We start from the raw sequence: 13,823 nt of genomic DNA, 5'->3' as shown, positions 1-13,823 counted from the left end.
TGGTCTTTACAAAATGTGAATGGTATGTCTTTTTGGTGTGTAGTATGTTGATTTTGAAGAAACACTAAACTGGTTAAATACCTGCCCCCTTCATCTAGAAACCTCTAGTGCAGGCATCCCCAAACTTTGGCCCTCCAGATGTTTTGGACTACAGTTCCCATCATCCCTGACCGCTGGTCCTCTTAGCTAGGGATCATGGGAGTTGTAGGCCAAAACATCTGGAGGGCCGCAGTTTGGGGGTGCCTGCTCTAGTGGAAGACTGATTAAACCTAAGTTTCTGTGGGAAGAATATGTCTGCCATGCACATTCATATACAGATACATGTTTTTATTGGGGCTGTGCACCAGATTCAGCTGGTCCAAACCAAATTAGAGCAATTTGGGGTTATCTGGTTTGGGGTTAGACCACCTGGAGCAATGCAGAGCTATCAGGAGGCAAAGCATTGGGTGAAAATAATAATAATAAATATATTATTGTCGTTGTTGTTGCTGTTGTTTGTTTGTACCCCGCCCATCTGGCTGGGCCTCCCCAGCCACTCTGGGTGGCTTCCAACAAATATTAAAATACATTAGACTGCAAGGGTCTGTTTGCCAGTGTGTTCCTTGTTTTCTCTAATGTCTGGCAAACTATTAGGAAACACCATTTCTGCAGAGGTTTCTGGTTGCAGCAGGAGTCTGTCTTCCCCAAAGGGTCAACTTCTATTAAACAATCCTTTTGGAGCTATCAGGCCTCCTCTGTTCCACTTAATTCATTTGGGACTAGTGCCTTCCAGAAATTATTCAACCTATTGTTGTTAGAAAAGATGTCTCTTCAGCAAGGCTGCTTCTAAGAATGACACATTCCCACTGATTAATTTCTGCTTTCCTGTTTGTGTCTAGCTTGACCTCAACAACGCGTGCAAGCTCTGAAGCCCTGAGAGGAATATATGCCACACCGGAAACTGAAGTGAGTCAAAAAATTTCTTTGTTCTGCAATATGTCTCTTTCTGCCAAGTCCACGCACTCTCTCATAGAAAGTTTCATATGCTCCACATACACACACATTTGCAGTTTCCTCATTAGCATTTACAAGATACTAGGTACAAAAGCATAACATATTCTTGTTCTGTGCAAAAACTCAGGGCTGTTTCAATATCATTGTAGAGCACGATCGAATGTTGGTATTGTGGTGGTTCAGTTCTCTGTAGCAGTCACACTGAAGAAACTGCAGACTATACCTGTCTTTGTACTGCAGATGTTTTCAAGCTTTGGTACTTGAGCTTTCTCCTCATGTCACTGATATCAAGCTCCTAGTATCCATGAAGTCCCCATGAAGCAGTTACAACCTGCTCCCCAAGTTCTCTGATGTGGCTAAAAGCTCCCAGGTTTACTTTGCCTGGATCTCACTGGGAAACTCTCACTTGCTCAAACTTACTGTTCTTACCTTTAGAACTGCTACCTTGGTGGTGTGATATCCCTCCCACTAAAGAAAAACCTTCTGCATAGCCAAACTTCCACATTACAGTGGTAACACATGTATGCAAATGTCAGTCATGTGGTTTGACCGGATTTTGTGTTTAGTTCTTATGCCAGTGTATAACCAGTTGTGTAAGTTTCTAGGAGTTTCCGGTACTTAGCTGAAAATATGTTCAGACAGTGCTGATCTCTGGTTGGAGGCAGGAACCTGAATTCAAGTGGTTATGCACAGGCTTAAGGAGAGTCATCTACACACAAAATTGCATATTTGCATTGTTGTAATTGCACCTTCTTTTTAAAAAGTTTGTTGTGCAGTTCAAACAGCTGAGGCTTATCTGGCAAATAAACATACCTTCAGAAAGTATAAACCAGGCACCCCCAAACTTCGGCCCTCCAGATGTTTTGGACTACAATTCCCATCATCCCTGACCACTGGTCCTGTTAGCTAGGGATCATGGGAGCTGTAGGCCAAAACATCTGGAGGGCCGCAGTTTGGGGATGCCTGGTATAAACAATGAGAGGGGGGGGGAATCCTGTGTGCTTCAAAGTATGGGAGCTGCCTAGTCCTTGCTGCCCCATACACACACAGAGTAGTGTGGTAGGGGGAATGAGTGAAAATTGTTTTACAGCAGGATCTGTCTACAGAAACTTGATGCATTACATGTTGCACTGGACCCACCTGTGGAGCAGCAATTAATGTATTTTTAAAAATGGAATAATCTGAAGTGACAAAACTGGTCCAGTGTTCATTGTGGCAATGTCAAGTCTATACAGTAGCTGGTCCACACGTCACATTATACCACAGTTTTTAACACAAGTAGTGTGCTGGTGCACATTGCTCAAATGTTCCCGAGTTACTCCTCCCCTACTAACTCTTTCCTGCACTGGGGAGGCTGGTTACATGTGAACTAGCACTTAGGTTTGTTTCCCTCAAACAAGCCGTGATTGGAAAGCCGAGGTTTGCTTTAAAATAAACTCTGGTTTAATGTGACTTGTGAACCAGTTCAGCATGTCAGATGTTCCCAGTGTAAATCAAATATGTTTGGAGTGACCAACTCCCTCTGATCCATATTAAACATTTAGTGCAAAAATCTCAGGTTTGTTGTGCTAATATAAGTTCTGAAAGCATTTAAAGTTAGAATAGTTTCAGATAGCAGCCAAAGTACAGTACAGTACTTCAAAGAAATGACAGCTCCTAGTGTGGGGCTTTGGCAAAAATGTAGCTGGCCTAGTTCTTGCTATCGCTATGCTGCCAGTTTTGTTCTAGCTAGTTCATTTGGACTAGCAGCAGCCTGAAATGTTGGCCATGTGATTTAGCATGCCTGTCACTTGCAAGCAGCGCTGTCAGAGAGCGCTCTTAAGTGTGTTGATTCTCCTTTTGCTGAGTGAGAGACAACACAGATGGATTCTGTCCGGGACGAGAGTCCAAGCTGCATGAGAGAGCTCTGAACCGCTGTACTAAAGTGGAGCATAATAGAATTACTTTTAGATCATTTGCTCTTAAAGAATGCTACAAGAACCATTGCATAGTAACATAAAGAAAAGGGTAGCAGCAGGCAACTTATTGTGCGCTTCATTCTTCCCCATGACAGAAGGGCTTTTGTCTCCTGATTAGAAATGTAAACATAATTCTTCAGCTGCATCTGTTAAATAGGAAGCCTTTCTTGCATCTAAACTATAGACTGTTACCCACATTATGGAGAGCTCTTGGCATGCATGGCAACATTGCTAATTGGATCTCTCAAGAATTTGCAAGGCTTGAATGTCTGATAAAATGTAACCATGTATGTTGCCGTCTTAGACAACTGGAAGGCAAAAACTAGAGCAATTACCAAAAGTGTTTTAAATTTTAAACTCAAACAGTTATGGAAGAAATGCACAGAACTGAATTCCTACCTCAATAGCATTAGTTGAAAGTATTTTGCCTGTGTCTGTGTCAGACTTAAGCATTCAACCATGTGGTCAAAGGAAAATATTTTTTATGTAGGTTAATGGCAAATAAAGCAACATTCCTATGTTGCCTGGAAAAATAATAATTTGTTTATAATATCACAATGTGGTGCTTTTTGCATTATTAAATAATTGTGTTTCTCGGTGTATACCTCTTTTACCCAATCTCAGGAGAAATCCAAAATACTTTCTCACTTTTTAACTATTTCGTTATACTGTGTTGCTTTAAAAATCTGTGCATTTATCATAACATTTGTATGTGTAATTCTTTTTATATATGAATTCTTGGTTTCCTGCCATCATCATTACTGAAGTCTTGCTAAATATCAAGAAGTCTAAATTTATTTATTTTGTTATTTTGATTGGAAGCTCCTCATGTTTCTGCATGTTTAATTGTTTCTGTCCTGTTAAATGTAGCCTTCTCTTGTTTTCTGTGTTTATGGTATAGGTGGCTCGCTGCTGTTTCTGCTGTACTCCTGATGAAGATGGTAGGAATTCATTCTTTCACGCAATTCTACTTCCATAGTGATACATGCTGCCTTGAAAAAGGGAATGGCTGCTTGTGTTTGTAGACCACATCTTACCTTTATTATTATTATTTAAGATTTTCTTGATTTACAGAAATATATGCAATGTCTCTTCGTAACATTTTTACAAATTGGTTCCATTTGTTGAGACATTGGGAAGAAAGAGGGGAATAGAAGTAGAGGGGGGGAAATGGGGGGGTCAGGTGACGATGTTTCTATTTCTCGGTAGTGGCACCCACCCTGTGGAATGCCCTCCCACTAGAGGTCAAAGAGAACAACAACTACCAGACCTTTAGAAGGCATCTCAAGGCAGCCCTGTTCAGGGAAGCTTTTAATGTCTGATGGATTTCTGTATTTTGGTGTTTTGTTGGAAGCCACCTAGAGTGGCTGGGGGAACCCGGCCAGATGGGCGGGGTATAAATAATATATTTATTATTATTATTATTATTATTATTATTATTATTATTATTATTATTATTATTTTACTTAATATATGTGGGGGGAGGGTTTGTCAGCGTTGTTTGTGCAGGTTCTTTGTTGTTTCCTTGTGTTCCTTTGGTGGTGATAGAGGTTGGGGTTGGCCTAGGGCAGGCATAGGCAACCTTGGCTCTCCAGATGTTTTGGAACTACAACTCCCATGATCCCTAGCTAACAGGGCCAGTAGTCAGGGATCATGGGAGTTGTAGTTCCAAAACATCTGGAGAGCCAAGGTTGCCTATGCCTGGCCTAGGGTATGATTGTTCATTCATGGTTGGCTGTAATGGTCTTTGTTTCTGAAACTGACACGGGAACAAATCGAAGAAGCCGACTTCACCCGGTATGGCTCCCCTTTATCACATACACAGCATACGAATCAATATGGCTAACCTGATCCAAAACCCACCCCACTCACTTCTTACCTTTTTGTGTACTTTTTTTTTTTACATTGGAATGGACTTTTCTTCCTAACTAGCACATGCCTTCTCTTGTGAGGTGAGGGATGCAAGAATAGATAGGAAAGCTATGGGGGCAGGAGATCCATTTCTCCACTCCTCTTTGATGCATAGAGACAGTTCAGTCAGAGGTAGTCAGAGTCTTTTCCCTGATGCATTCTGAGAACTTTCTGCACTTAGTAAACGGCAACAGCCAAATGATCCTTGGAACAGGAAGAGAGAGGCTGTGTGCGATTTGCCCAGTAAACCCAAGAATGCCAGCGATACAAATAGCTGTGTGACATGTTCTGCTCAGAGCTAAAGGCTGAGCGTATACTCCAAATGTTGGCATAGGGCGACACTGTGAGAGACCTTAAACGCATGGCAAACACTTGTAAAGCCAAAGACGCATAGATAATATGGGACACTTTCTATCGAAATGTATTCCATCTTCTCAAAGTGTGGGTTATTTTTATTTTACTTTTTAGATTTCACTGTGGTGTGTGGGGAAAGTAGATATGTATAACTACAGGGAAGAGAGTCGTGCAACTTAAAATAACAGTTACGACCACAGGGATAATTACAGGCACTGCTTTTCAAAGAGAGAACATCTGTGGATGGAAAATGGCATACAGTAGTTCTTTTCTTGCTTATGTGTTGGTGTAGTGCATTCCCCCTTAGAAGCAATAGGAAGAGATCCAACTCCTGTTTTGACTTGTTCTGTTCAAAGCATACTCATTCTAATGCTGCTTGCTCTACTCCCAAATAGTTCTATCTCCCAGTGATTCATGCCAGAGAGTAGGAAGAGGAAGCAAATTACAGCTGCCCCATCCAGTTTTGTTGCAAGCTTCACTTTTTGTGTTCTGCAATATTCATAGTGCGCAAGCTCTCCTGAATGGGGAATTATATATAGTATATGATTGCGTAAAGTTTCATGACAGCTGCAGTAATTTAATTGTTTGGGAAATTCCCAACCTTGCATTTCTGAGGAGCATGTAAGTTTGTAAGAAAAGGTTGCTTTTGTGGGCTGTGACTCATAGCTTTGAGAGTCCCCGATAGGCACTCAAGTAGCAACAAGCCCCTCTCCCTACAGCTCCAGGCAATGGTTTCCAGAAGTCCAGGTACTAGAGTACAAAATTGTGTGAACAGCGTCATTTTCCAAAGGGATTGCACTTGAAAAAGTTGCAGGTTTTGCTGGCAGGGTAGGGCCTTACTCATATTGGGCCACAGATCTGAAATATTTTTTTTCTGGCAAAAACTGTATTTCACACATATTCTATTCATTAACTGTGCTGTTTGCATGCATTCTCTTCTCTGAAATCTGTTCCCCAATATGAACAGTAACTTAAGATGCTGTGCTGAACCTGGGAAGATGAACTGAGTGCCAGGCACTTGGAGCTCTTGTCACCATAAAATTGACAAATAAATGCTTCAAGCAGAGAAAGGCTCAGTGACAGAGCATAGCTTTTGCATGCAAAAGGTCCCAGGTTCAGTTATTGTAGCCCCCCCAATCAAACTGGCAAAGGCTTCCCCATTCTAGTGGAAGCCTCCCTTGGATCCTAGTTCCCTCTGCTTACAAATGCAGATCTCCATTATTCTCAGAATATGACATTACCTCAAAATCATTTGATCTCCAGCCTGATAGCAGTGTGCCTACCTAGCCTTCACATCAAGCTATAGAGTTAGTTCCCTTTTATTTTTCCTCCCCCCACACCTCATGTCTCCTCCTCAGCCTGGGTTGTGCTTACTTCACCTGCCCAGAAGTTTGAAGTTCCTACATTCCACCTTCAGTAGAGAGCTTTTACCTCCATAAGAAGTGCATGTCACACAACTGCAAGTTGCTTTGAAAAATCCACTGTCAGAGATGCAGATGCGGCTACTCTAGAGTAACGACTCCTCACAGCATAGTCCTTTTAGGCTTTTATTAAGTGCTGATTATTTACAGTGCTCGGAGCGATCTATATACATGTTGTCAGTCAGGTGTCAGTACCTCCGAATGGAGGTTGGCGCGTTTTCTTCCAGCAAAGAAGTTTGGGAAGACCTAATCTCCTCCCACGACGCTTCTTGCGTAACTCCGGGGTCGGCGGGATCGGCCTTCCCCCCTTGCTCCCCCCTTCCTGTCCCACCTTGGGCAGTGGCTCCGCTACCTTGCCTGAGCCTCGGTCACCACTTCCTGAGTCTCCGCTTGAGGCGGAACTCTCCCTGCTTTCCCCAGCGCTTGGCGATGAGCTGGTACTTAAGATGGGAGGGACCTCCCGGTATCCCCTGTCCCTCACATCCACTAATGGGAGTTTTACCAGTAGCTGATTGACACTGTTGGGTACAAGCCAATGTAGTCTTCAGTTACATTGTACAACAATAAATATTGCAGAAGACAAAGCAGACAAAACACACCAATTACTCTCAGACAGGAAAACTGAGTCAACAGTAATAAACTCACACCTTTGAGTTCATTTGAACCTAAAGCCCTGCCATAATAGAAACATCTTTAGTTTTATATCTTTTCATATCAGGAAGGAGCCAAACAAACATCCTTGGTCAGAACATTTCTTAAATTAAAATGCAATTTTTTTCCTTGGTTACATTTAGTACCTTAATTCTTCTTGGCCCAGAATAACAAGGCCAGTGTCTTCCTTTGGAAACTCCATCTTAAATACTGTATAATTAATTTCCCAAAGACTATAATAAGTGCCTATGGAAAGCTGGTGTTTTTGTATGACCTAAAAGATGAGTGCTCTTCCTAAAATGGCGTTCTGCTTGCTTTTCAAAGTAAGTGAGTGGTGTTGAAGATTTAGGCCTGAACCAAATCTTAACATTTTTCTTATGTGTTTGGTTTCACAGCAGATGTTGAAGAGCCTGTTGGCAGAAAGAGTGGCCAGAGAGTAATTTATGATGAAAAGAAAGGGACTGTATACAGCTATGCTTATTTCCACTTTGTGTTCTTCCTGGCTTCTCTCTATGTGATGATGACGGTCACCCACTGGTTTCAGTAAGTCAAATTCTTGGAGTAAAGGGTTATAGCACTGAGTGGGTATGCTACCATAGTGGCTTGGTGCTAGACAGAATATTCCTGGTTAAACCTCAGCTTACCCACAAACCTACTTTGTCTTAGTCTCACCTCTCTGCTTCCCTGCAGTATGGGGCTGGCCTGTCTTACAAGGCTGTTGTGAAGATTAATATGTAATTGAGTAATATATATGCAGCACTTGAATTGTACTACAGTATATAAATTATAACTATTGTTTTGTGTTATGTGTATTTAATATCCCATTCTTGGTGAAGTTAGCTTGTCTTGATTTGGATGGTGATAAACTTAGCTTACATTTGTGTGGGAATAATGCAGCCACATCCCAAAGGCATCAAGTGGTGTTTCCTCGCTCCTCTCTCAAGTGGTATGCGGGCACCATGGCAACATCGGCTAGGCAGAACGAGCAAGAGATGTAGAGTCTGCACTTCTCCACATACCACGCAAGATAGATGATCCTCAGAGGCCAAGCCAGCCATGGGCAACATCTCCCATACATCACAAGTTATCCATTCCTCAGAGGCCACGCCAGCCATGGGGAACATCTCCACATCCATCATTAGTTATTCATTCCTCAGGAGCACAAGTTACCCATGAGGGAAAAGCATGCTATGGAGAACAATAGGTCTGAGCATAAATGGGCATGTGTGTTCTGCTGATATTATTGGATAATGCTAGATAGGTGTGCTGTGATGATTGGTTTAGGGCTTGTGCATATGCATTTTCTATACCTAATAAATATGTGGTCACGAGAGAGCTCGGGGCTCTCGTCCCACGACTGGTTGATTCTATCAGTTGTCTGTCTTCCTTCCATAGCTGCCAAGTTTTCCCTTTTCTCGCGAGGAAGCCTATTCAGCATAAGGGAAAATCCCTTTAAAAAAGGGATAACTTGGCAGCTATGCTTCCTTCACGAGAGCCCACCGCTTGTAATAAGCCTCGGTGCTACACCCTTCGCTGCTACATCTGGCTGTTACACATTTGAACATGTCAAAGCACTGCAGCACGTGAATGAAACTGTTGAACTTCTAACAAAAATATGTAACTTATTAACATCAAGTTTCATTTCCAGAAGACTGAAGATTAGCCAATGTGATACAGATTAGAAATATATTCAGGGGCAGGAGATTTCTGGCCCTGTTAAATTGGTATTAAGCATGAGTAAGAGTGCAATCTAACAACCCTTTCCTGAAGTAAGCCCCATTGAATTCAGAATATTGCTGAGTAAATATGCATAGGGTTGCACTGTAGCTAGAATGATTAAACAAAGAATAATGAAATGAACCATGCCGAAGATGAGATTCTTTATTGAAATTGGACCTTACTTTTCTCAGCATGGCTTCCACAAAATGAAGACCTGCCTTATCAGCCTTTTATAATATCAACAAATGGGTTGGCCAACCCATTTACACCCATCTCTTATTTTTATCTTTCTAGTTATGAAAGTGCTGCAATTGAAAAATTCTTCGCTGGAACCTGGTCAATATTCTGGATTAAGTTGGCTTCGTGTTGGGTGTGTGTCCTCCTCTACATTTGGACTCTTCTGGCTCCTTTCTGCTGCCCAACTAGAGGATTCTCAGTGTGAAGCTGTTTCTGGTACAAAGTCCATCAGCTTAGGGAATGGCAAAATAAATTTGTGTACTAGCTATCCTAACCTTGATGTTTAGGATACTACATTAACTCTTATGAAATCACACATTTAGAGTCTGGTTTTGAAAACTTATTTACATTATGTGAATTAAGAGAGCCTGGAGGAACAAGTTTAGTCAAAAGTGGCATCTCAGTCTGGAAGTTATGGATTCTCTTAAACATAATGATTGATAAGACTGATGCTGACATGTTACAGTCCTTGCAGACATTGATCCTCACTTTTTTGTTGACAAAGAAACCAAACCCGTAGATAAAATTACAAAATGGAACTTAAAACGTGACTGGGAGGAAGATGTTGTCATGGGTAGGAACGACATCAGCTCGAGGGTTTCTTTTTCTGTATTAGACGCTCATAGTAAATTATTGGAAATGTAGATTGTGGGTGAAAAGGATTTGTGGGTATAGGAATATTTATTTATGCTATTAATGAAAGGCACCTTTATGAATCACTGGGTGACATGATGTAGAATCTGAAAACCTGAATGGGATGCAAGACACTGTAAAGGTTGGTGCAATTATGAGTCGCTCTGGGAGTGAGTGCATCTAATAAAATATTCAGAGCAGAAGCAGTGAGCAACAAAATACAAATCTGCCTATAGCTAGCCTAGTAAGTCTGGAGAGTTGCCCTTTTTTGCAGGGGTTGTTAAGAGTCTACAACGTGTAAACTTATTTAAAACTGTGATCTAATAGACTTTAAGAAATCAGGTAAATACTTATATTGTAAAGTAGCCATACCCTGAAAAATAATTGGGAATGTTCAGAATTTATTTACAGCAGTTTCTATATCACATCACTTTTTTATCACAGATTTCATCCCTAAATACATTTTGATGTGATTATATCATTTATGGGTAGAGGATTACAATGAGACAAAGCAAATTTAATTCATTGTAATATCAGCGGCCTAACTTCTATTTCCCATGCATACCAAAGTCGGCTTAGTGAGTCTTTCAATACCAGGATCAGAACTAACTTTTTGCAAGCCCTTATATCTGAGTGGAGTTATGTTGCAAGAGAAAACTATTGGGTCATAACTATTTAGTGCACAAAGCCTGCAATCCTATACACACTTACCTGGAAGTAAGAGCCATATAATAAAACAGGACTAGATTCTGAGTTACCATGCCTCAAATTGCGCTGTGTACTAATTTAATCATGAAACGAAAGGGCATGCATGCTTCACATATTAGCATATTGCTTTTTAGATTCATTTTAATGTTGATGCATGCCAGTGTCTCCGATGAAAATTAATGGCAGTAATTTAAGTAGTATCATTCTGCTAACTGTGGTATCTCAACTGCCATGTTCCAGTAAGTTGTTTTGTTTTAAAAAGCAAATCAATGTAGTTCAATTGTTAAAACAAAAGGTGCATTAGTTGTGGCCCACCTAAGAAATGCTCTAATGCTTTGGCTATTGTATTAACTGCAACAGCTGCTTTCATTTAATATTTCCTGATAATTGGAGATGGCAGCCATCTGTCATTGACAGAGGAGTGCTGCTTTTCAGAGTAATGAAGACTCCTTGAACTTCAATTCCAAGGTTTGGTCACATTTCCTGTTTTATCTTGCTTAGTTAGTTACATATCCCCCCATACTAGTATATGCAGGGCTTAGTGAATTCTATAGGGTTGGTTGGCATGCATATATAGAGGAGCTGCACATTACCAGAGCTTTGTTGATTGAGCATTCTGAAGCAGAAAGCACCAGCAAAATCCTAAAGCAGCTTAATATGAGAAATTGGCTCAATTGATCCAATCGGGGGAAGCTTTGTTTTCGCCAGCCAGATCTTTGAGGCACCTGGTTTTAGTGTAATGAATTCAGCTACTGTGTTTAAAACTAGGGTGGCTAACCTGTTGGACTCTCCCTCCCATGAGGACCAGCTGGCCTGGCCCACAGGCAGGGATGATTGGAGTTGTGGTCTTGCAAATTCTGGAGGGCCAAAGGGTAGCAACCCTTGGTTTAAAGAGAGTGATAACCTGCTTTGGAACACCAGTCTCCTTGTTTCCTCAGGTTACTTGAGAATTTGTTTTTCTCTAATCAAACAGAACAGCATTTGCTGTATCAAGCAGGCCTTTTCTAATTGATGCTACTTTAATTAAGTTCTGGATATTGGACCACTGTGAACCCCTAGATGTCAGCAGTCTCTTTATATTAAATGTTCTTGAAAATTTATGGGGCTTTCATTCTCTCAAACCTTTGAGAGTGGTACACACAATGGAGGAGCTTTAAGGCTTATTAGACACGATAGTGTCTTGCCTTTTGAGTGTGCTTAAAAAGGCAGCTGGGATAAGCTCAGGAAGAGGAAATGGTGCTACTGTTTAAAAGTGACCTTTACCATCTCCAGGACTTGTTAGAATAATTCCTTGGAGACTTCACTAGCCTCTATATTCTGAAGTTTGCAGAGAGAGAGAAATGAATCCTTTAATGAAACGATAGCAAAGACAGGTGTAAACTGCAAATGGCAAAGAGATGTAAAATGCTGGTGCTCAAATATGACCCTGCGAAAGGGAACCCCAGGGACCATTTAAAAATGTACTGAATTTCTTACACTACTGACTCCTTTCCTTACTTAATGTGTCTTTGTACTTTATAATCTGAAGAACAGCACTCAAAATAAGAATGCTTCATGCATAAAGATGAGTCTAAAGGGGACATAATTATGTCCAATTGTTTACAACCCTTTTATTGTGCGATGTTGGGTTATTTGTTTTTCCACGTGTCTTTTAAAGGCCTTAAATCCACTGACCTTACTAATAACCGTGGCTAACAATGCAGCTCTCCCTAACCAGCATCTATTTGTGCTACTAAGTGCTTTATCACGAAATTGTAACTGAGAAAAAATGTTATATATATATATATATCTCCTGAATTCTCTTAAGTCCTATTCAATTACTTTCCCTTTAAAATCAGTGTGTGATAACTGTCATAATTTACAAGTCATTTAAACAAGATTTGCAAAAACTGTACATTGTCAAATTTGAAATCTTTCTAGCATTGAAATGCCCACTTTAAAGAACTGTTTAGTTTGGGCTATGGCAGCACTCAGACCACCTGCTTTTGCCAAAGAATTCTCCTACAGAAATTAAGAATATTGTGAAAAGGTAGAGGAAAATCCATTAAATGTCCACAATAAACCTTCTGTTTTATTTTCCTGTGTGTGAAATAAACTATTAAATGTTTCTTGGCAGTGTTTGAAAGCAAAGAAAGTGTGGGGCACAATCTGTTGGGAAGATCTCTTGTACAAGCTGTTGACATGAATGGCAGTTGTGCAGGAGCTCAGATTCCAGTCTGTACCCATTCATTTCAACAAGGCTTGCACAAAACTTCCTGGTGGAGTTGTAACCAAGGGGATCAATAAAGCAGCCCATGCTCTCTCCAAATGCACCACCGACTTTTAATATCCTAACTCTCTAAGTGTTCCTTTTATATATTTTTTATCTGCAATGTTTTTTCATGTCAGTTTTAAGGAATGAATTAAGAATAGAACATAATTCATAATGAGTTTTTTAAATGTTTTCAATAAGTTTTTTTTATACAATCTTGTTCTTTTTTCAATTTTGGGAAGGAGGGAGTTCAGAATTATAGCTCAAAGAGGTTACCATTTGAGTCATGTAACTTGTAGCAGTTTTAAGACAATATGGATTTGTGAGTTTTTTAGTTGTTTGAGAGAAATGTTAAGTGTAAAACAAGCATTGTGTATGGTTTTTAAATCATTTTGTTGGGTTTTCTAGGAATATTGAAAAAGTATTATAGATGTAATTGTTTGGCTGACCAATAAAGTATCCTTTGTTTAAAATTGCAATGTTTTTTTTTTACCTTTAACGTCTCCTCCAGACTGTATGTATTTGATGGGACTCATGCTGGAAATTTAGGTTTGAGCAAATGAAGTAGGTGAAAATGCTCTTACCCTGGCATAACAAATCCACTTTTAGACGTTTTGCAGGTTGGAATGTCCTGATACCTAGTAATCCATTTTGGACCATTTTTTATCAGTTCGTTTAAAGCTGCTATACCATTTCAGCTTTCATTAAGTGGTCAATGAATTTATTTATTACATTTCTATACTGCCCTTCATCTGAAGTTCACAAAGCAGTTTATAACATTGGTTTTCTTATTATGTTTTTCTGTGCTTATATAAGTTGCCCCAAATGGTGTCGATGGTGTCCAGAAGACCCTGGGCTCACTGAGAATGTCTCTCGCTCATTAAACATTGTTCCTTGTTCAGTACAATATCTAGGTGCTGTGTTTCATCAAATGTTTTTTACAGGTGTGTATCACCACGTTGATGCTGTTTCTTAGGGGACTTACAG

At 40.3% G+C, this 13,823-nt stretch overlaps 1 protein-coding gene across 2 annotated transcripts in view; it reads left to right on the top strand.

Moving 5' to 3' along the window:
- Positions 1 to 13,309, top strand: part of SERINC5 (serine incorporator 5) — a 42,773-nt gene extending 29,464 nt beyond the window's left edge. Inside the window, exons 9-12 of one of the 2 annotated variants that reach the window (XM_035099792.2) lie at positions 879 to 945; positions 3,853 to 3,892; positions 7,687 to 7,831; positions 9,302 to 13,309. In XM_035099792.2, coding sequence (XP_034955683.1) covers positions 879 to 945; positions 3,853 to 3,892; positions 7,687 to 7,831; positions 9,302 to 9,449 — 400 coding nt within the window. In that variant the 3' untranslated portion in view covers positions 9,450 to 13,309. Of the gene's footprint in view, positions 1 to 878; positions 946 to 3,852; positions 3,893 to 7,683; positions 7,832 to 9,301 lie in introns of both variants that reach the window. The other variant, XM_035099791.2, reaches the window with a different exon arrangement.
- Positions 13,310 to 13,823: the final 514 nt, after the last annotated feature.

Source organism: Zootoca vivipara, chromosome 11, assembly GCF_963506605.1.
Source record: "Zootoca vivipara chromosome 11, rZooViv1.1, whole genome shotgun sequence".
Classification (NCBI taxonomy): Eukaryota; Metazoa; Chordata; class Lepidosauria; order Squamata; family Lacertidae; genus Zootoca; species Zootoca vivipara.
Note: the sequence above shows the minus strand (reverse complement) of the source record. Positions and strands in the feature narration are given on the sequence as shown.